At 42.1% G+C, this 21596-nt stretch overlaps 1 protein-coding gene across 1 annotated transcript in view; it reads left to right on the top strand.

Moving 5' to 3' along the window:
* SEMA6D (semaphorin 6D) overlaps nucleotides 1-21596 on the top strand; it is a 54876-nt gene that overhangs the window by 20732 nt on the left and 12548 nt on the right. Inside the window, exons 3-8 of the mRNA XM_042988938.1 lie at nucleotides 19463-19625; nucleotides 20040-20151; nucleotides 20712-20772; nucleotides 20872-20934; nucleotides 21043-21144; nucleotides 21376-21466. Of these exons, the coding sequence (XP_042844872.1) occupies nucleotides 19517-19625; nucleotides 20040-20151; nucleotides 20712-20772; nucleotides 20872-20934; nucleotides 21043-21144; nucleotides 21376-21466 (538 nt within the window). The 5' untranslated portion in view covers nucleotides 19463-19516. The remainder of the gene's footprint in view (nucleotides 1-19462; nucleotides 19626-20039; nucleotides 20152-20711; nucleotides 20773-20871; nucleotides 20935-21042; nucleotides 21145-21375; nucleotides 21467-21596) is intronic.

Genomic DNA, 21596 nt, shown 5'->3' with positions numbered 1-21596 from the left:
GATTGCTGAGTGGTTGACTTAGGTGTTTCCATTGCTACTACCACGAAAAGGGAAATTTTTTGAAGTCAGTTTCTTTGTCCAGTCTTCCAAAGAATATTACAAGGGAGAATTTGGAACTGAAATCTCTAGAGTTTATATGCAGAAAAGATTAGATTATCACAGGGCAGGGAACAGAGCAGAGAGAAAACAGAGTGATGCTAATAATAATACCAACAGCAATAACCATGCTAATAGCTAGTACTCACTGCGCTTATTCACCAGGCAGTTCTAAAGGTTCGCTGTATATTAAGCCTACAACCCTCAGAACAATCCTTTAGGATAAGTGGAATCATTTTCTATTTTTCAGAGATGCAAGGTTAAGTAATTTTTCCAAGGTCACACATCTAGTGGGTAGTGGAACCAGAATATTTTTCAAATGTGTTTCCTCGTTGGATTGGATAAGAGGATTTCTTCTCAGGAGTGGTGAAAAGATGGACCATCATCCCGTTGCTCTTTCCTTGAGTTCCATGCAGCGACAGCGCATTTCCAGCCATTTTACGGGGCCGAAGTGGGAGGTGGGTGAGAACTTCCCCTTTGATGTCCTCTTATTGGTCCTTGAAGACAGAAACTTGAAAAGCGGACAAGCTCTCTAGAGGCAGAGACTACCTTGCCGCGCGCCTCCCCCTCACATCTGCTCTGCCTGGCCTGCCAGACATTTAAAGGAACAGGTTCCCAAGCCAGGCTTTCTTGAGCTTTGAAGGACCCGGGAGCAAAGAGGCCTTCCACCTTCCATCAGGCCTTCCACCCTAGTCTATGCGTACACAAGAGCACCCAAACAGGGAGATTCCCTGGCCCCGGAGGCGGGTCCCTGCTGCATTCCTGCTGTGGCATCCTTGGAAACAACTGAAAGACTGCTGATTATGTCAAGGATGGTAGGGAAGTGGCCTCTCACTGCTTCAATGGTGGAGACAGGGGGAAAAGGTGGAAGCCAGCCCCCAAGACTTAGGGAGGCAGGATCTTGGCTCTTGTCCTGCATGAAAGACCTCTTACTATTTTATGTTTTTCACAGAACCTTTATTTGCTACCATTACCTGCTATGTCATCAGGCTGAAAGAAGGGATGCAAGGGAACTAATGTAGTCCATATCTTAAAACAACAATGATAAAATCAAGCTAAAGATAGGTATTTTTCTTTTCTTAGCAAATTACAAATGCCTCTTCTCTCCTCTCCTGTCCATTTCTTCTGCCGTACCTTTTCCGGGTGTAGTGATTAAGACCACAGGCATTAGAGTCAAACTGACTTAAGCCCCGCTATTTAGTTTTGGGACTGAAGGCCGACTGCCTCTTTATTTCCTCATCTGCAAATTTGGAGAAATAGCACCAGCAACCTAGGGGGCGCTGAGCACAATGTCTCTTGCCTCCTTAGCATTCATCCATGGCTTGTCATGGATCATTACGGCCTCCACTTCTCCAGCCTCCAGCTTGTGCAGATTACACAGGACCCCAGACGCGTCGCCTGTAAACCGAAGGAGTATGTTATCGATGGCCATCTTTGCTCTCTTAGTGGGGCGGGCGTGGGCAATATCTCACGTACTGGCATACGAGCTTATTTCCACTAAGAAGTCCTACATCCTGCTTCCAGGAACTCACAGTCTAATCAGAAAGGGAGCAAGAAGGTGGCCAGTGCTACCCACCATGGCAAATCCATAGTTGAAATGGATAGGGTGTTGTGAAAGGAGACTAGAGAGAGATGGAAAGCGGCCCGAACCGGTGATGGGCCCTAAGGGATGATTAGGAACTTGCCAGTCAGAGCATCCTCACTCGGAAGGCATTCTAGGTCCAGAGAACAGCAGGAGCAAAGGGCAGGAGGCCCCGAAGGCCGGCCACTCGAGGAGCAGCTGCATCTGTGGAATAAGGAATGTTCATATTGATTTGAGCCAAAGCGTAAGCGATGTCAGTATACGGTGCTGATGCAGACTCCAACTAAATAAAGCACCGATAATAATACTACTTCTTCACACTTGTATAGCACCTTTACAGTCTACAAAGTATTTTTACTTCCATTTTCTCACTTGTCCCTTTAAAAAACTGTGGCGAGGCACTCAGCAGCAATGCTCCCTAATCTCATTTCAGAAGAGGTGACAGATCTGGCCTGGGAGCGTGGGAGGGCACAGAAGCCCACGCTGCTGGGGCCCCTTCTGTCCAGCCCTCAGGTGCTCCACAGCGCCCTTGTTTCCTCCTCTGCCTTGGAAGGTTGGGGGCTCAGAAAGACACAGGAAGTAGAGAAGGTGGTACAGGCTCTTTTGAGATACAGTTTAGGGCCTGGGAACCTTTGATCAGAATGCCTCTGAAAAGCGGTCTCCCCACCCACATTGGAGTGAGGATTGTGCCTGTGTTAATGGCCTCCTCTTCTTGGGTCCCCACTACCCCAAAAGCTCTCTGGGACCTTCAGCATGTGCAACAGGAAAGAGGCAGCGTTCCCTCTCTCCCCAGCTTGGAAGAGACACAACTTGGGAAGAAACCTACAGGTCCCTCCTGTTTGCTTTCCCTCAGTCCTGGTAGAGTTCTTTGCCTATGCTTTTTATAATCCCTCTTTGTCCCTGTATCCTTTACATAAAAGACCCCCAAACCTTCCACCTTCCTGATTTTATAATTATTTTTACCAAGGAGCTGCAAGTCTGTAATAAGGGTAAGTGGTGAAAAGGAAAGTCAGCCACACTTTTCTCTCCAAAAGTAATTAGACTAATTTCTGTCAATCTTTCTTCTGTAATGTTCAGCCTGTTTGCATGTGGTAAGCAACACTGTGTGTGTGTGCGTGTGCGTGCGTGTGTGTGTGTGTGTGTGTGTACCTTCCCAGGGTGCTTCCACTTCCTATATGGCTGGGATGGAATTTGGAGCCGCAGGTCCAAGGCTCAGGTCATTGTAGAAAATGGGCCAGATAATATTACTGGAGCATTGTAACTCCTGTGTATTTATCTCCGCAATTGCAGCAATCACAACATCAGCAGGAGCCTGTGTCTTACTGTGGTCACATTCAGCAGCTATGAGCACGAGTGCCTCCCACACACACGGCCGCATAATTTCATGCCGGTGTGTATTCATTACTGGTGCATATGGGTGACCATTGCTACCGGCTCATCATTAGTGGGAAAAGTGCTCTTTGGAGATTTTTAAACTTTTTTTTTTTTTATAAGGTACAGGGTTGCACACAACAATTCATTCAACAAACAATTATTAAAAACCTGTATCCCAACCACTTTTTAGGAATTTATTTATGGATATAAGAGACAGTCCCTGAACTCAAGGATCTTACAGCGTGGGGCTGGGGAAAAGAAAGGAAGCTGAGGAAATGAGGAAGCCTAACATTGTGTGGTATGTGTTCTTAACAAAGGTGAACTCAGATTTTGGTGGCAGAAGGCAGGAAAGGGAAAATCTTGGTGGAAAGTGACTTCTGATTAGGAGCTGGTGAGGAAAAGATAGGAAAGACATTCCAAGTGGCAGGCACAGCACATGCAAAGGCAGCGAGGCAGGGGAAGCAGGCTTATTTTGGAATTGGGTGACTCCATACACCCAGAATGTACATGGCTAAGAGAGGCATCATCCAAATGCTGCCCGCTGCTCCCTCTTAGGCCTCGAATTTGTAAGGTCACTGCTGAATGTCCTTGTGGAACCTAGTTTTTATGTTTGTCTATGCAATTCCATTTTGAGCCTCTCTGAGATTAGCCACTGAGGTGATAGAAAGAGCAACAGACCCGGAGACAGATGATCCAGCAGCCTCTTTTTAACAGCCTAACCTCAAGCAGTTCTTTAACTTCTCATCTGTGTGGTGGAAATTCATGCACTAACTCGGTAAACATTCTGTGAGTAGGTATCTGGTACCAGATACCATGGTGGTTATAAAGATAAAAGCCAAGAACAGAACAGACGTAACTTGTGTCCTCATGAAGCTGACATGAAATTCAGTGGAGGTAATCATTTCTGTCCTAAGCCTTTAAGGACCAAAATAGACAAGGCATTTTTGTTTTAAAAGCATAAAACACAATAAAAGTGAAAGCTTCATTGGCCCAGTCCCTGGAGTAGGATGAATATCCCTGAGACCTGGGGGCTGTTCTCACACACAGAAGTTAATGAAATACCTTTGTCAGCTATGAAGTACATGTGGGGACAGAGAGAGTTGAAGAGACCTAGGGCTTCTGGGTGTATGTGAGCTAAGCTTCCCACAAGTATATCATGAAATTTAAAGACATTGGAAGTGATCTGTTGACCTGTGGGAGGGCTTGCACCACCTGATCCCCAGTTCCAAAGAAGCTAGAGACAGCACTTAAAGCTAGTATTTCTCAAAGCCACGTGACAGTGAGGGAAAAAATTTACCCTCTGCCGTTGCATCTGGTACACCATCAGAATGCCACATCCCCATTCATACATGCCAGTGGAGACTCATTCCATGTTCAGCCCATCAGTTTGTACTGCGAAGCCTGTCTGTGGTTTGGCGTTACACGTCAGAGGCAGTGATCACAGCGCTCCCCAGTCCTCGGGATTCAGAAGGAGTACTTGCACTTTGTATCCTAGGCAACATCAGTGCTATAGGAAAAATTCAGAAGTGTGAATTGGGAATCATTTTGCTTTTGGTAAAGAGCCTTTCTCAAACCAGGCACATAAGATCAGAATCATAAAAGCTAATGACTTGGAGGAGTCCGTAGAGACTTTGGACATTCTAGCCCAACCCTCTCATCATCATATAGGTGAGGAAACTGAAGCCAGAGAATGTACGTTAGCTTTCTTGTGGCCTCTCAGCTAGCTCAAGCTGAATCAAAGGTAGAATCCAGGGATGCCTGGGTGGCTCAATCAGTTAAGCATCCGACTTCAGCTCAGGTCATGACCTCCTGGTGAGTTCAAGCCCCGTGTTGAGCTCTGTGCTAACAGCTCAGAGCCTGGAGTCTGCTTCAGATTCTGTGTCTCCCTCTCTCTCTGCCCCTCCCCTGCTCATGCTCTGTCTCTCTCTGTGTCTCAATAATAAATAAACATTAAAAAAAATTTTTAAAGGTAGAATCCAGATTTCCTAACTCCCTATTATCTCCAGGTGTATTTGATGTCTGGGGTAAGATTAGTACCCACCCCCCGCCACCGAGGTGATTCATAAGGTGAGGCCAGAATAGATGTAGATAGGGGTAATATAACGTTTGAAGCATAATTACCTCCAGCACTAGCACTGGAAGCACACAACCCTTTCTCAAGGCTGTGCCTTCAGCCTTGCACCATCTTCCTGGTACTCGCCCAATCACATAACATGTGCTGGGAATTCTGTATGCTGCTTTAATAACTCATTCCATCCTCAGACCAACTCTGTGAGAAAGCTGCTAACATTATTCCTGGTTTACAGGGAAGTGAGGTACAGAGTAGTTAACCACTTGCTCAAGAGCAAACAGCTAATTAAGTGGCAAAGCTGGGACTCCTACCTAGACATTGTGGCTCCAGAGTCCCTGTTCCCAACCCCCATACTTTAGTCAGGCCCCACCCTTCATAGAAGGAAGGGCCCAGCTTTTCTCATACCCTCTGGGTGTTGAGTTGAGTTAGTTAAAAATAAGGAATCAGCATCAATTTACCTAAACTCCCATTTTGTCTCTGTGGCCCCCGATGTTTCAAAAATCCACAGGTAAACTAACCCAGGCCTAGGCTGGGCCCTCACAGAGGTTGTGCTGCTCATAAAATACACTTGGGCCATTATTCTCACTCTTGATTACAACCTCTCTTTCAGTCTAGGACTTTTGGGCTAACATAAGTCACCAGGGATCTCGTTTCTATCAGTAGGGCAAATGTTTATTTTTGAGAGAGAAAGATAGAGGGAGTGGGGGTGATGGGCAGAGAGAAGGGGACAGAGGATCAGAAGCAGGCTCTGCGTTGACAGCAGAGAGCCCGATGTGGGGCTCGAACCCATCAACTGCAAGATCGTGACCTGAGCCGAAGTTAGACGCTCAACCAGCTGAGCCACCCAGGCTCCCTGGGACAAAATAGTTTTCTTTTAAAAAATTATTTTGAGGGGCAACAGGGTTGGTCAGTCAGTTAAGCATCTGATTTCGCCTCAGGTCATGATCTCACAGTTTGTGAGTTTGAGCCCCGCGTCGGGCTCTGTGCTGACAGCTCAGAGCCTGGAGCCTGCTTCAGATTCTGTGTCTCCCTCTCTCTCTGCCCCTCCCCTGCTCATACTCACTCTCTCTCTCTCTCTCTATCAAAAATAAATAAACAGTTAAAAAAATCTTTAAAAAATTATTTTGAGGGGCACCTGGATGACTCAGTCCATTTAGCATCCAGCTTCAGCTGAGGTCAGGATCTTGTGGTTTGTGAGTTTGAGAGCACTGTGTCAGGTTCTGTGTTGACAGCTCAGAGCCTGAAGTCTGCTTTGGATTCTGTGTCTTCCTCCATGCCCCTCCCCTGCTTGTGCTCTCTCTCCTCTCTCTCTCTTTCTCAAAAATAAACATTTAAAAATTTTAATAAATAAATAAATAATTATTTCAAAATAATTATAACCTCACAGGGAGTTGCAACAATAGTACAAAGGCCACATACTCTTGACGCAGGAAGGGCATTTTTAAAAACAAAGTGGAACTGAATTTTCTAATGGAATGTGGATAACAGTAATGCTTTAGGTCCTTTGAAACCATTAATAATCGTTCTCCATATTTGCCACGGACAAGCAACCATTACTGTTGGCTTACTCAAATGCAGAAGGCAGATAAAAGCCATGTTTTTGGCAGCTGAAAATCACAGGATTTGAACCAGGAATTTTTGACTTTTAAAATTTTAAGAAAGGCTGCTTCTCTTACTCTGGATTGTTAGAGTTTAACCCTTCTCTAAACCCTCGGACACTGTTTTAAATCATGACATCTTCTGGAAATCTCTGGTGAGGTGGTTTGCAGAATATAAAACGTGAAGACACGAGCTCTTTAATGCAGAACAATTGCTATTGTTGTTGGCAGTGGCTGTAAGCATAGATCACTGGACTCTTGTGACATCTAGGTTCTGCACTGGCTTCACCACTCTTGGAGTAGAAGTTCCTTCATTTATCTGCTTCTTCTCTCCCAGGAATAGTAGCAGCAGCTCATCCTAGTCTTTCCTTGCCTCAGTGTTGTTCATGTTCTTTGAAAAGCTGAAAAAGACACCATGGAGGATATTGAAAGCAGCATCGGAAAGTCAGTAGTGGTGGCGGCATCAGAAAGTCAGTAGAATCAGAACAAACGTGCTCTACTTCTGTCATCCTAGCCCAGAGGGCAGAAGCAGGCATGGACCCAGGCCCTTTTATCCTGAACAGAATGTCACGCGCAGGCCATATGGCAGCCCCAGCAGGTCATCTGGTAGAATAAGCCAATGTTCCAAAGACAGGCTGAGTCCTTTGGCATCTCAGTCATCCCTTGGAACCCTGAGCTCTTCCTTTGTCTAGAATGGTTCCTCTCCTGGAGGCCCTGGGGGAGCAGCCGGGATTGGCCAGAGCTCCCTGTGTGGAGGAGATAACAAAAGAAAAGGCTTTTAATTTCTCTTGTCACCAAGTTAGCCTCGAAAGCCCCACAGTCCTCCCTGAAAAGAGAGCACACTGTTGTGTGAGTATCTGCCACAGCGATCTTCTGCTATCTAATTTGGTTTTCTTTGTCAATCATAGAAGGTTCCTATGTTTTGTATTTTCACAAAGCTAGTCCTCATCTTGATCTCTTAAGAAGCTGATGTGTTTGTCATCTGCCTGGATGGCGGGTTCTCTCTGCTTAGATGTGGGGCTCGTCCTCTCATTAGTTTCTTGTGTTACTTTCTCATTAAATGAAGATCGTTTCTAGGACAATTTTGCTTTCAAATGTTACCCAATCTGAGTTAGGGCCGACCGGCAGAACTTCTAGACAAGTTGTCACTAGAATTACATTCCCCGGAGCCATGGCTCTAATCAGAGGTCCAATTCTGAGATCCCTGTTTCTGATTTGCTCAGAATTTGGCAAAGACAGGTTAGATCCTGTTTTATGTACCTTCCTGCTCAGTTCCTTTTAAGTTCAATTCCTTTTTGAATTATTAATATTTGACCAGAAGCATTACTGATGGAGATATTGGTATGCTTTGCTTAAAAAAAAAAATTCAGACTTAAACTGAAAACCTTACATAAAAAGCTGCTTTAATTTTCAGAAAACTTTTTAAAATAGCCAGCTTTCCTCATGCATGTAAAATGAAATTAAAATAAACAAAATTGACCCAACTTTGAGGAAAGCATCAATTATAAGAGCAAGGCATTAATAAAGAACACAACAGGCTTCCGCATCCTACAGCATGCCCCTGCCTCCCTTCCATGGCATCTATTCCCACCTTTCCTTTTTCTCCTATTAGAATCTAGCCCAAAGAAAAGATCTTAGGAAGGTACTCGTCCTGATTTCTGGCTTATGCAGTGTGCTTTAGCGCTACTTACTTTATAACTGGACAAAAGGCCATCTGCCAAAGAAAAGAATTTCCCATTGCAGGATCTCAGACATCAGCCAGCCATTAGGCAGGCTAACTTTTATTTTATTTTTGTTTGTTGGGTAGTGGGGAGCCAAGCAGGCTTCTTTCTCTGCCAGTCCCATATACCCTGTTCTTTAATCTCAGGAACAGCTCTGCTTTCCTTTTCTTTGTTCTGGGGAAGCTTCAAAATGAACAGGAATTCCAGTGGAGGGGCAACGTGTGTGTGGCAGAAATCGCTTAACTCCTTTGGCCCTTGTTACCCATGGCTCCTGGATCAAAGAGCAATTTGTTAATGATGGCTAAGTGTGAAAAGAGACATCTGTTGCCGTTTGTAAAGGACCTGTTGGTTTTGCAGCACCTGGAAACTCATGGATTGGGGGCTGATGAGGATTGTGTGCTAGGAGAGCAATTGTAGGCTCAAGACTCTAGGTATTTGAGGCAATGGTAGAGAGATGTTCATGTGGCACCTGTGCCATAGCAGAGTCCTGTAACATGTACAACCTCTTTTGTAGATTTACCTCTTCCTGTATTCATTAAATACTGACTGAAGACCTCCTAGATGCCAGTTCCTGTCCTGATGCTGGGATAGAGGATGAATAAGATCTGCTCTCTCCCAGAAGCATCCCAGCAGAGAAGCTGTGAAAACAAGTAATTACTATGAAATGATAAGATCTGTAATACAAGTATTTATGTGGTACTACAGTATGATTAGCCATCATTAGGAGAGCAGTGTGGCCAGAGAAGAGGGATTAGGGGTTGGGGGGAAGAATGGCCAGAAGTAAAGGCCAGGGACAGTTTGTGGTGATAAGTAGACAATTTCCAAGATGGGCATTTGAGGGACAGAAGCTGGCAAGAATCAGCTTGTGAAGAACCTTGTAAATCTTGGAAATGAACTTGGATTTTATCATAGAGGACTTTAGAAACCATTAAACTGTTTTTAGAAAAAAAGTAACATGATACTATTTGTGCTTTGGAAAGATCATTCTAGTGGCTTTTTGGAGAATGAACTTAAGTCTAGGAGAGCAAAAACTGGTTAAGAGTGCATTCTAGAACGAGGAAGAGAAAAATCAATAGGGTGTGCTAACAGATTAGAGAGGATGAAGGGGAGAAATCTAGGATGACTCTCAAATTTAAGGCTTAAGTGATGGAGTAGGATATTTAAAATATCAATAAGAACAATACTAGTAGTTGTAATTATTGAATCCTTATCATGTACAAAAGGTTTAGTTATATGTGTTGCATAGATTATTTCATTGAGGCACTGTAATGATGTAAGTGCTACAATTATCCTCATTTTTGGTGAGAAAACTTGGGACTTTAAGAGATGAAATAATATATCCAAGGTCACATGTTTGGAAGTTATAGTACATGAATTTGAACCCTGGCACTTTGAGCTGAGACCATGTGCTCTATAAGGTATTTAGCAGGAGGACAAGTCAGGGCAACATATATGAAGTTCAGGCTTGCCCCTTCTGAATTTAAATTGCTTATATCTTACTGAGGTCAAAATATCTGGCAAAGAATTGAACAGCTGGCTCTATAACTGAGGAATGTGGTTTGTGCTGGACATGTGGATTTGGGATTCATCAGATAATTGGTGGTAGTGAAAAAGGTGGGTATAAGGTGAGTGAATCTCCAAAGAGCCAAGTGGAACCGTGAAGAATCCCATCTAAGAGTGAGTGTGTTGGGATGAGTTGGGGAAGTTTGCTGAATAGGAGTAGCTAGATAGATAAGGAAAAAACTATGAAGGCCAGAGGTAGACATTCAAGAACTGAGGAGAGGTCAACATGATTAAATACCTTGCGGAGATGAAAGAAGGTTTAGAATGAGGGTTGAGTTGGGTTTGCCAATTAGGTGGTTGATGGGCAAGAGTTGAAGTTAAACTGAAGTGGGTTAAAAATTTAATAAAAAGTGGAGACAAATGGGCTCAGACATCTCTTCAAAGAAACTTGGTGGAGGAGGTGAAAGACAGGGAGATAACAGAAACTGCCTCAGGATTGGGGAAAATTCTGTTTGTCTGTGATGGGAGTCACTTGGGATGCTCACACATTGAGGAGAAAGAACCTGTGGGGCAGTGGGGATTACCCCAGGACATTTATCTGAGTAGGCAGGGGAAGCAATAATCTCTCCTCCAGCCTTCAGGAGATCATGACTCTTAAGAGAAAGAAGTGTTCCTACATTTCCAACTCCCCGCCCCCTTTCTTTTTATTATATGAAGAAACCTAAGCCAGAGATGTGAAATGACTTGGCGATCACGCAGCAAGTCTGTGATCCCAAATCTCCTGGTTTCCGGTGCTTTTCCTCTCCTTCCAGTGTCAGTGGGAGAAGAATCCCCGACAGGTTCTTTGTTCCAAGTCCCCAGTTCCCCACGGGGACTCTTCCCTGCTCCTTGAAGATGCATGTCCTTCCAGATTCTAATCTGTCAGCAGGAACTCAGCTGTGTGGAGGGTGAGTCAGAGAGCTGATTTGTCATTTCCTCAACATGCCATGGGGCAGTGTTTTAAATGGTTGATTATAAAGTGACATTAACATCACAGCTCTCGAAGCCTTTTCCTCTCACCTGGGCACCCAAGTTCCCAGAAGACGGAAAGGTCTCAGACTCAAGGGCCTTTCAGCCACCTCTTCCTGGCCCAGAGTAAGAGAGGGTATATTTGTTCATATATGGCACCTGGTCCCCAAGCTTGTGTGCAAGAGAGGATTGGGTGGAGGTCAGTGGGGTAGCAGTAGAGATTCCTTAAACAAGAGACTCCAAGAGACACCATCAGTCCAGAGTCACTTGGTGAGCCTGGATTCAGGGAGCTCCTTAGAAGGTCCCAGAATACCTACCTCAACTCTGCTTAAGCGTCTTCTGGACTAATAGTGGTTCATCATCTCTTCCTCTCACTTTCTTATATTTAACAGGCTATGCTGTCAGCCTGGTTGTCATATAATTCTGACTAAACATTTACTAAAACCTACAGCCCTAACCAGGACATACTGCATAGAATCCAGACAAGTGAATGCTGTATAAACATAAGCCTTTTGTAATTGACCTTCAGTTACAACCCTGTCTTGGTTGGCTCCAAAGAATGGCAACTAATTTGCTTCTCTTTGCTCTTTTTCAGTCAACCGAAACCCGTTGCTACCTTTCCATTCTGTCCTTGGGGTGGGGGGCTGTTAGGCAGTAGACCTATAACTCCTGTAACTCCAGGAGCTGGCTATCATTCTCAGTGTGAACAGTGCCCCCTGGAATTTCATGTGCTATAGAATGAATGCTGTCCCTGGTGCTGCAGCTCTGGTTCTACCCCCATTCTTTCATTTAGCTCACAGAATATTCAACTAAAAGAAATAGTGCTATTTGGGAGTCGAACCTAGGGTTCCCTGGGTCTGCTGTTCTTTGTTATACCTGTTTGTTTTTTTCAACAGTATTAAATACATTTAGATTAGATGGGAGTCCAAAATTCTGATCTTGCCCTGAGAGATTCAGCAGGGCTCATGGTGATTCAGGACACCTGATTAGTTCTTTTGTTTCTTCCTTCATTCACCTTTCATTCACAATTGTCTCAAGTATAGACAACTGTGACACATGCTTATCCCCTGACACTGAGAAGAATACCCTCTAGACTCTAAAAACTTAGTAAGACTTAACTAAGCCAAAGATGAGAGACAAGAAGGGCCATCCAGAGTGAAAGTAGGAACAAAGTACTTGATGGAAGTAGGTGGAATGATACATTGCAGGGCCAGACACAGGGCCAGAGTGGTAGAACACAAGTAAAGAAGGATATAGGCTCAAATTAGACTGGAGAAGGAGACAGGACTCAGAACACGGAAAGTCTTACAGCCCCATTACACAGATCAGGGCCTTCTAAGAGTAAGAGAAAGTTACTGGAGGACTGTGAAATAATAGTATGGGATTTATATTCTGAAAAGATAATGCTTGTTTCATCTAGAAATACATGAGAGACAAACGAAGGGCAGACCGAATAGGCAAGAGGTCAGAAGAATGTGATATAAGGGAAGTTGGTGTTTTAAAAAGCTGTGAACAGTCAACTGTGTCTAAAGCTACTGAGCAATCCTAGGAGACAGAACTGGAAGCATCCATTGCATTTAGCTACCTGGAGGTCATCCTGTCTTTACTGAAAGGCATTATTGAGAGAGGAGCTAGAACAGAGAAAGTAGAAGAATGAGTGGGAGGTGAGGAAATGACAACAGTGAGAATACAAAACTTTTTTAAGTGCCCGTGAATGGAAAGAAAAAGGAAGGTGGGGGCTAGAGAAGAATCAGGGGTCACAGGAGCTTTTTTACCATTTTTTTTGAGATGAGAGAAGCTTAGACAGATTAAGCGCTGATGGATAGTATTTAATCAATGAAAAGTTAGAGAATATACCAGAGAGAGGAAAATATAATCCATGTTTTTGTCATTTTTTTTTCTATTCCAGGAAAGACAGAAAAGGTTGGGTTTAAAGCACATGGAGAGGACTTGGGAAGTGGAAGTCTCTCTTAAAACAGGACGGGAGGAAGAAACACTAGATAAGGATGCAGACAGTGAATCTGTTTGGTAATGGGAAGGGGACAGGAGAGGTAAAGAAGTTCCTATCCCATGGCTTTTACTTTCTGAGTGAGGTAGCTGTGGGGCATCTAGAAAGAGTGTAGTAAAGTGAGAAGGAACAGATGAGGGTTTTTCAGACAATAGGAAAAGCTTAAATGTATTCATTTGGGGAGCAGGCATATCTCATAGAGAAATATAGCATCCCCACAAGATGATCGTGCTAGATGTAGTGGGGGGCCAAGAATTCTGTGGTGTTACTACCAAATTGCCCCGGTGTGTGGTTGTCTTGACTGGTTCTCAGCTGTTCTGGGGCAGTGCAGAAGGTGAATGATTGACTCCATCCAAGGAAAGAACTTTTCAACAAAGTCTGACAAGGATACAAAGGATGAAGGAGTCTAGAATATAAGCTAAAGTATTATTGAAATGATTGACTATTGCCGGTTACATCTAAGAAGGGTAAGGTGATATGTCCAGATTGCAAAAGGCTAGTGAATTAGAAGAAATTAGATCGGTTGGTAGACTGATGACCCTGATGAGAAGGAGGAGCAGTCACAGTGAAAGTGGTCAGACAAGCAAGCGTTAAGGACAAGAGATTGACAGCAGAGCATGCAGTGCTTGACTTAATGAGTTTTGGGGTGAAGAAGCTAAAGCTTTTGACACATGCCAAAGTGGAAGCATAGACTGAGGCTACTAAAATCTTTGAAAAGTCTGTTAGAGAAAGTGACTAGGAAGTTACCAGTTAAAAAGGAGGAGAAGAGGTAGAACCTCAAATAGAAAGTTGTTGGGTTTTTTTGTTTTCGTTTTTGTTTGTTTGTTTGTTTGTTTGCAAGAGCATGAAGGTCCAAGATCTGGAGAAGTGATTGGGAAAGTGGGAGGAACCAACTCCACTTTCAGATCCTGAGGTGTATGCAGCGTGATAGCCTGAACACCTCTTCAAGAAGTGGCATCTCCAGAAGATAGCTAGGGTAGAGCTTTAAAATCAGCATGTCTCTGGTGTGTCCCTGGGGTCTTTGGGCTGGGGATAAAGTATGGCTACTTCATTCCTGAATTCTCACTTCTTTGCACAAATATAAGTTTCAAAGAGACAAGAACTCTAGACCAATTTATTTATCTGGGATTCATGAATTTCAAATTTGGCCACTATGCTATAATCATAAAAAGAACTTGTGTTAACCAACCCTATATGTTATCCTGCTTAAAGAACTCCCTTTCAGTATTCCTTTTAGTTTGGATCTGCTAACAACAAATCTCTTGACTTTTATGTGTCTAAGATGTCTTGATTTTGCCTTCATTTTTGAGGAATATTTTCACTGGTAATAGAACTCTAGCCCCCAAATTTATTTGCTTTCAGCACTTTAAAAATGTCATTCTGTGGCCTATTGGATTGTATCATTTCTATTGATAAGTCAGCTGTCAGTACTATTCTTGTTTCTTCAAAGGTAAAATGTCTTTCAGCTTCTAACATTGTTTTGGTCTTTGTTTTCAGCATCTTGACTATGATGTGTTTAACTGTGTTTTTCTTTGTATTTAGAAATTCTAGTTTCTTGAATGTGAGACTTACATGTTTGTTTGTTTTTTTTTTGTCAGTTTTGAAAAAGAATGCGGCCATTATCTGTCAAATATTGCTTTTGTCCACTTCTCTCTCTCTTTTCACTCTCAGGCACTCTAATGTTAGATGTTTTCATAAGATCCTATGTGTGTCTTACTCCCTAATCTGTATTTCCCGACCTTTTTGCTCTCCATGTTTCTATCTGATATTTTCTATTAACCCATCTTCTAGTTCACTAATCTTTTCTTCAGCTACAAGAAATGTGTTGCTAAACACATCTATTAAGATGCTTGATGACTGTGCTTTTGTGTTGTAGAATTTCCATTTAGTTCTTTTTTAATAAAGTCCAGTTCTCTGGTGAAATTATCTTGTCATCTTTTTTCTTGAACAAAATAAACAATTATTTTTTTTAACTTATGTTTAATAACTATAATATCTGGGTACCTATGAGCCTATTTCTGTTGTTTTCTCTCTTAGTCTTAGTTATTGGAATGTTTAGTAATTGCTGTTAAGCATTTTGTATAAAAAAATGTACACTCCAGATAACATTATTTTCCTCTAGAGAGGACTCACCTCATCTTTTATGCAAGGAGCTAGAGTGGTGGGAGATTACATCTGTTCAATCCAGGATTTATTTTATTGGACCCCAAGTTGGAGTTTTTGTAGTTTGGTCTACCTCATGTTTGCTTCCTCTCCTTAGGAAGGATCTTCCTAAGATGTAGATCTTCAGAGATCCAAAAGAGAGCCTGTTGGTATTTATGGGGGCTCCTTCTTGGTCCTCAACTTGATACTGCCCAAAATCTGGCTTTTCTGGATAGCTACACTCTCCTTTTTAGATAGCTTAAGAATGAACAAATTCCATAATATAAAATCAAGTGCCAAGTGTGGATCCAATTTCCTGCCACCCTTCCTTCTCTCAAGGATTCTGCCACTCAAGCCCTTGCTATCTTGACAGCTCTGAACTGCTTTTAAGAGCTTCTCTCATTACATTTAGGCTTTAACCTCAGAAATATGTGGGAGATGCCTATGTATAATACCAAAAATATGCTTACTCAGTTTCCCCTGTTCTCTGGCTAAAGGGAAAAATCTCTTATCAGCATGTTCTTTACTGTAACCTTACGCATGAGGAAGGTGGCTTGCTCCTCTTCCTTGGAAGCATCTATGTCCGTGAAGCAGTACCTTAATCCTCTAGGAGCACCCCTACCATTGTTACGATGGTATACATAAATGGTTTGTGAACAGTTGTACAAGATAAAAGAGAAAGCATTTCTTTCTCCTTCTAGGGCCATTTTTGCCCAATAATATATAACAATAATAGTCATAATGATACCTGTGAAAATCTACTAGAGGTTTACTATGGGCCAGGTTCTATGTTAGGTGTTTTATAGAGATTGTCTCATTTCATCCTCAGAAGAGCCTATGAGGTAGTAATGGCAATTTTCCTAATTTGCACTTAAGGAAACTGAGGCTTAAAGAGGTGAAGTCAACCTAAACAAGGTCCCAGAGCCAGGAAGTAAATGGCACAAGCAAGTGTGAACTCAGACTTTTCAAACCCCGAGGTCTATATTCTTTTCCAGCATTTTGCCCTGCCTCTTAACTTGTCCTCCTTCAGCAAAACTAGTCTTATGATTTTCCTGGGCCCTGCAATTCTGAGATACTTCCTTAAATAAGGTAAAAGCCAGATATTCTGAGGGGTTTGCATGCAAGAAGTTCTCTTTGGTTAATTTCTCTCAGGTATTTGGTTATTTCTAGATCCGTGCCTCCCCCATTTAGTCTTACTTTGATGTATATTTTACATTAAATACTTCCATTTATAATTTCTATGGCAAATCTGAAAGTATTTTTTTTAAAATAAAGCTTTATGCAGGGACAGGAAGCAATTAGTGGTGGGGCTTTATTTTTAGAGGATGAGATGGGTGGGGGTGGGGTATGGGGAGAAATTGCTTTCTGCAGTGTCAGATGAATGAGTTATAGGAAATGATAGCTCAGCCGGCAACTTAGTGCTTGCCAGTGAGTCAGCAGTGATTTCATCCTCAGCCTCAATGCTGGAATCACAGATGTGAGAGACACCCTTCCTGGTGAGGGCCCCTCCCTGTCCTGAGGTCTGGGACATCAAGGCTCTGCCCACATGATGTGAACTTACCTGTCATGGTGGAAAAAGATTCACAGAACTATCTGCCTCTTGTTTTCACACAAATATTTCTAAGTGTCCTTAGGATGGATGGGTGTTCCTGATCTTTACCCCTGTTACCCAGCAGAAACACCCAGTGACCTTCCATCCAGAGGATGAAGTTTGGGATGCGTATCATAGCAGAATTTTCTTCTTATGGCGACATTTCATATTTTTTACTACTTCAGCTTTCCAGGGCCTGTATAAATGGCAAAACATGGAAGCATGGTGGAAAAGTGAGACAGGAAGACGCTGCTTCAGAAAAACTGGTACATTAAAAGAGGTCACCTTGTCATGATTGGAAATATGTGCATGTGGCAAGAAGGTAGAACCAAATCATTTCGTTTGTTGCATTAGGATGGTAGGATTGACAGTGATTGTTTTTTACCTTCTTTTCTAGGTTCGATAAATAGGCTCAAGTTGTACAAAATTATTCTAAACATAATATTTTTGTATTTTAAAGAAATCCTTTGAGAAAAAAAATGGCCAAATAGCTTTAATATTTTAGGACATCTTTTTCCCAGACTCTGCCCGGATTCTTAAGGTCAAGGTCATGTGATGATGTCCCCTAGGCAATGGGTGAGAAGGACTGACTGTGCTCAGAATTTGAATGAAGGAGACAGTTAGTTCCTTTTCACCAAGTGGATGAGGTGGTATTATCTACATGTTGCAAATAAAGACACGAATGCTCAAAGAGACTGAAGAAGCTTCCCCCGGCCAAACAGCTCGTAATGGTGGATGTCCATCCAAGCCCAAGTCCGAGTTTGCCAACGTTCACACTCTTTCGCCTTGAGTACAAAACGATGCTGCCACGGATCCCACTCCACCATGCTTTTTGCAGGGCATTTTCAGTGTGTTGACTTACTGCTGGATTCATCCTCCACTAGGAAAAAATGTATTGCAATATTGTTCTCTCTTTTTGCAAAACTAGAATTCTAAAACTCCCATATTACTTGCCTTCTACTTTAGTTAAAAAGACCAACACTGAGAGTATTGCATAGCTTACACGCCTGTACATCTGTGTGTTTGACATTAAGATGATAGAAGAGGCATAGTAAGTACCCAGCTGAGTGGTTGGACTCACCCACAATTTGAAGTGATCTCCTAAAGTTAGGAAATGAGGGAAATGAGACTGTGACAAAGCTAAATGTTATACCATTCAGTACAGTAGCTGTGACAAGTATGGCTAAGGAAGGGGTAGTATTGTTGTAGAATAGAGCATTTATGGTCTCAAAAAAAAAAAAAAACAAAAAAAAAACCTATCCCATTGCCCCAACAGAGCTCTAATTTACTTTTTAAATAAATTAGTACCAGCTAAAGATTTTTTTTTAATTTTTGACAGTTAATATTATACACTTAATGCTATGAACTTTGTTGAGATATTGACATACAATATACTGCACATATGTAAATGTGCAGTTGAAATGTAACATATGCAGGGCACATGGGTGGCTCAGTTGGTTAAGCGTCAGACTAGCTCAGGTCATGATCTCGCGGTTCGTGGGTTCGAGCCCTGCATCAGACTCTGTGCTGACAGCTCAGAGCCTGGAGCCTGCTTCAGATTCTGTGTCTCCCTCTCTTTCTGTCCCTCCCCCACTCACACCCTGTCTCTCTCTCTCTCTCTGTCTCTGTCTCTCTGTCTCAAAAATAAATAAACATTAAAAAAATTAATAAAATAAAATGTAACTTATGCATACACATGTGAAACATCACTTTAACAAAGATAATGAATGTATTCATTACCCCCAAAATATTTTTTGTAATGCTGTTTTTTGAAGAGAAAAAAAAAAGTCAGTTAATTTCATCATGTAATTTGATGAAAAGAGCCCGGATGGGGACACAGGTGATGTAAGTCTATACCCTGATCATGTTCTAAATAGCTCCCTGAAATTCAGTGAGTCCCTTAATTTTTCCAGCCCTTGGCTTTCTCATCTGAAAAATGAGGGGGTTGGACTAGATGGTCCCTAAGGCCCCCTACGGTTCTAAAGTTCAATAAAGCTAAGAGGATAGGCATACTTAGGGTATTGGTTTGTGTCCAAATGGTTTTATGTAAAGAGGTAGACATCCCCAGTGGTCTGGTGTCAGCTGTGACTCCTCAGTGCTGTCCTGCTTAATTGATAGATCGTGAAATCATTTCATTTCTTTTAATTCTCTTTCACCCAGATTCAATGTCATTCATGTCATTGCCTCCATATTGGTCTTAGTAAGCTAAGGGAACTGTTCAACTTTAGGATTTAGGACGAAGGCTTGAGTAATGCTGGGAATCTGGCAATGCCTTTAGCAAAGGTCTGATGAGAGGCGACAGGACCGTCAGCTCCCTGGAAATTTGTGAAGCAGCTTGGGCATTTTATGGTGGGGGGTGGGGTGGGGTCAAGAGACAAGCTGTACTGGTTGTATTTCAGGCTGGGGGAAGGGAAGCAGATTGGAGTTTAATTAAAATTCTAATCCCAACTTAGCCCATCTTCTTGCCAAGTCAGCAGCCAGCGTTTCTGTTTGTGGTTCTGGTGATCTTGCTGCGATGACATACGTAGTTACCTCAAAAAACTCTTGCAAATGTGCCTAAACCTTCAATATGCTCACCAGATGCTTTAATCAGACCTGGCATGGTGCCATCTTTTGCCTGTATTTTCAGAGATACCTCACCCAGCCCTGCCAGGATTCCTGGCTGGAGGAGGGCCCTGGAGAGAGCTGGTGGTGCAAATGGAGCTGATTACAAATGAGAAAGTTTCATTACACCATAGAGATCTTTCCAACTTGTTTCTGGTTTCCAGGTAGCTAAGTGGGATTTCTGAGGAGGGGCTGCTCTGACTTCACCTTGGCCCACCATGAGGTGCTTCTTGCTCTGTGCCTACATGCTGCTCCTGATGATTTCCCAGCTGAGGGCAGTCAGCTTTCCCGAAGATGATGAACCCCTTAATACAGTCGACTATCACTGTAAGTAACCTTAAGAACGTTCCTCTTTTCTGAGAAGGGAGCTTTTTTGGTTTTGATTTTCTAGGTGTATTTGTTTTTAGAAAGAGAGGGGTGTTTTTTTTTTGTTTTTTTTTATGTCTAATCAATGTTTTGCATATTAATTTATCCATAATCATTTCTTAGTGTTTAGAGAAAGTGGGACAGCTTTGTTGGCTGCTTTTCTAAAGCTACCCATGTATAGGTTATATATTTCCAGTTAAAAGAAAAAGACCATTTGCTCACACTCCCTGTCTTTTATTCATTTATATTCAAGACCTTAAGAGAGGAATTTAGTTAAAACCCTTCTACAACTAGTATATACAGCTAATCAATGCTGTATATTGATTCTTCAGCTCCATAATCCTGACTGATGGTTTAGCCCATTTTTACTTGCAGATTCAAGGCAATATCCGGTTTTTAGAGGACGCCCTTCGGGCAATGAATCCCAGCACAGGCTGGACTTTCAGCTGATGTTGAAAATTCGAGACACACTTTATATTGCTGGCAGGTAATTTTCCTCTGGTTGGTTTATTAGATTAAAATTCTTTTCTCTTGTGGTGCTTGCATTAATGTGTCTAGTTCATGAAAAACTAATATGTGATTGTGATCAAAAATTGCAAGTAGCCAAAAATATTCACTGAGAAGAGGCAGTGTTGTGTACCAGGAACAAAATACAGAGCTAAAGCCTTCAGCGGTGCTATTTTATTACTGCCATCAAGAAATCATACACCATTCTTTATTCCTAAAGCAGCAGGAAAAAAAATCTTTCTTTATTCTTTTTTAACTTGGAATTATTCAAGCAAATATTAGAAGTATGTCTATGCTAATACCAAGTAGCAGCTTGACCCATGCCTGAAGAGAAGAGCGTTCTTTGCTCTCTAACCACAGCAATATATAAAAGCATCTCACTAATGAAAAAGTACTCTTTGTTGACTTTGTGGGAGACATAGAAAATCCAAATGATCTCCCAAATACAATAAAGGCAGATCTGTAAAAATAAAATAAGAAGAAGCAGCTTAACATTTTTATGCATTCACATGATTTGACGTACTGCCTTGTTTCCAACAGGGATCAAGTTTATACGGTAAACTTAAATGAAATCCCCAAAACAGAAGTCATACCAAACAAGGTGAGCGAGTGAAATTTATTTGCATTCCCTCAGAACTTGAATAATGTCCAAGATTTTTCAGTTAAAATATTGAACTTTGGTTTTGCTTGATTACTACAGAAACTGACATGGCGGTCAAGACAACAGGACCGAGAAAACTGTGCCATGAAAGGCAAACATAAAGTAAGTAAAACAGACGAGTGTCTGCCAGAGTTAGTCTTTATGTGGGCCTCATCCCACGGTGTCCACCTATGGAATGTCTAATATTAATTGAATTATTACTTTCTTTAGGATGAATGCCACAACTTTATTAAAGTATTTGTCCCAAGAAACGATGAGATGGTTTTTGTATGTGGTACCAATGCATTCAATCCCATGTGTAGATACTATAGGGTAAGTATATTTATTTCATACGGTGTGCTTTTTGTACCAACTTTTTTTTTTTTCCCCTCACTGCCATGCTTTTAGAGTTGAATCCTTTCTGCTATACCCATTTATCTCTAATGCTATGGAATAATAAAGACAAAATTCTTCAAATAGAATTTCAGTACAAATAAAGGAGCATTGCCTTCAAACAGGTACATTGAACAGATGTGACACTGGCTATTTATTTTTCTTTTATAGTTGAATACCTTAGAGTATGACGGGGAGGAAATTAGTGGCCTGGCAAGATGCCCATTTGATGCCAGACAAACCAATGTTGCCCTTTTTGCTGGTAAGATCCTTTAGTGTAATGAATATAAATGATTAATGACATTGAAGGTAAAAAGGAATTTAAAGGAAGGAAAAAAGCTCATAACTGGGGTAGCTACCTTGATATAGGTGTTTCGAAGTCTAGGAGCTAT

This window comes from Panthera tigris, chromosome B3, assembly GCF_018350195.1.
Source record: "Panthera tigris isolate Pti1 chromosome B3, P.tigris_Pti1_mat1.1, whole genome shotgun sequence".
Taxonomy (NCBI): Eukaryota; Metazoa; Chordata; class Mammalia; order Carnivora; family Felidae; genus Panthera; species Panthera tigris.
This window is presented reverse-complemented; position numbering and strand designations above follow the sequence as displayed.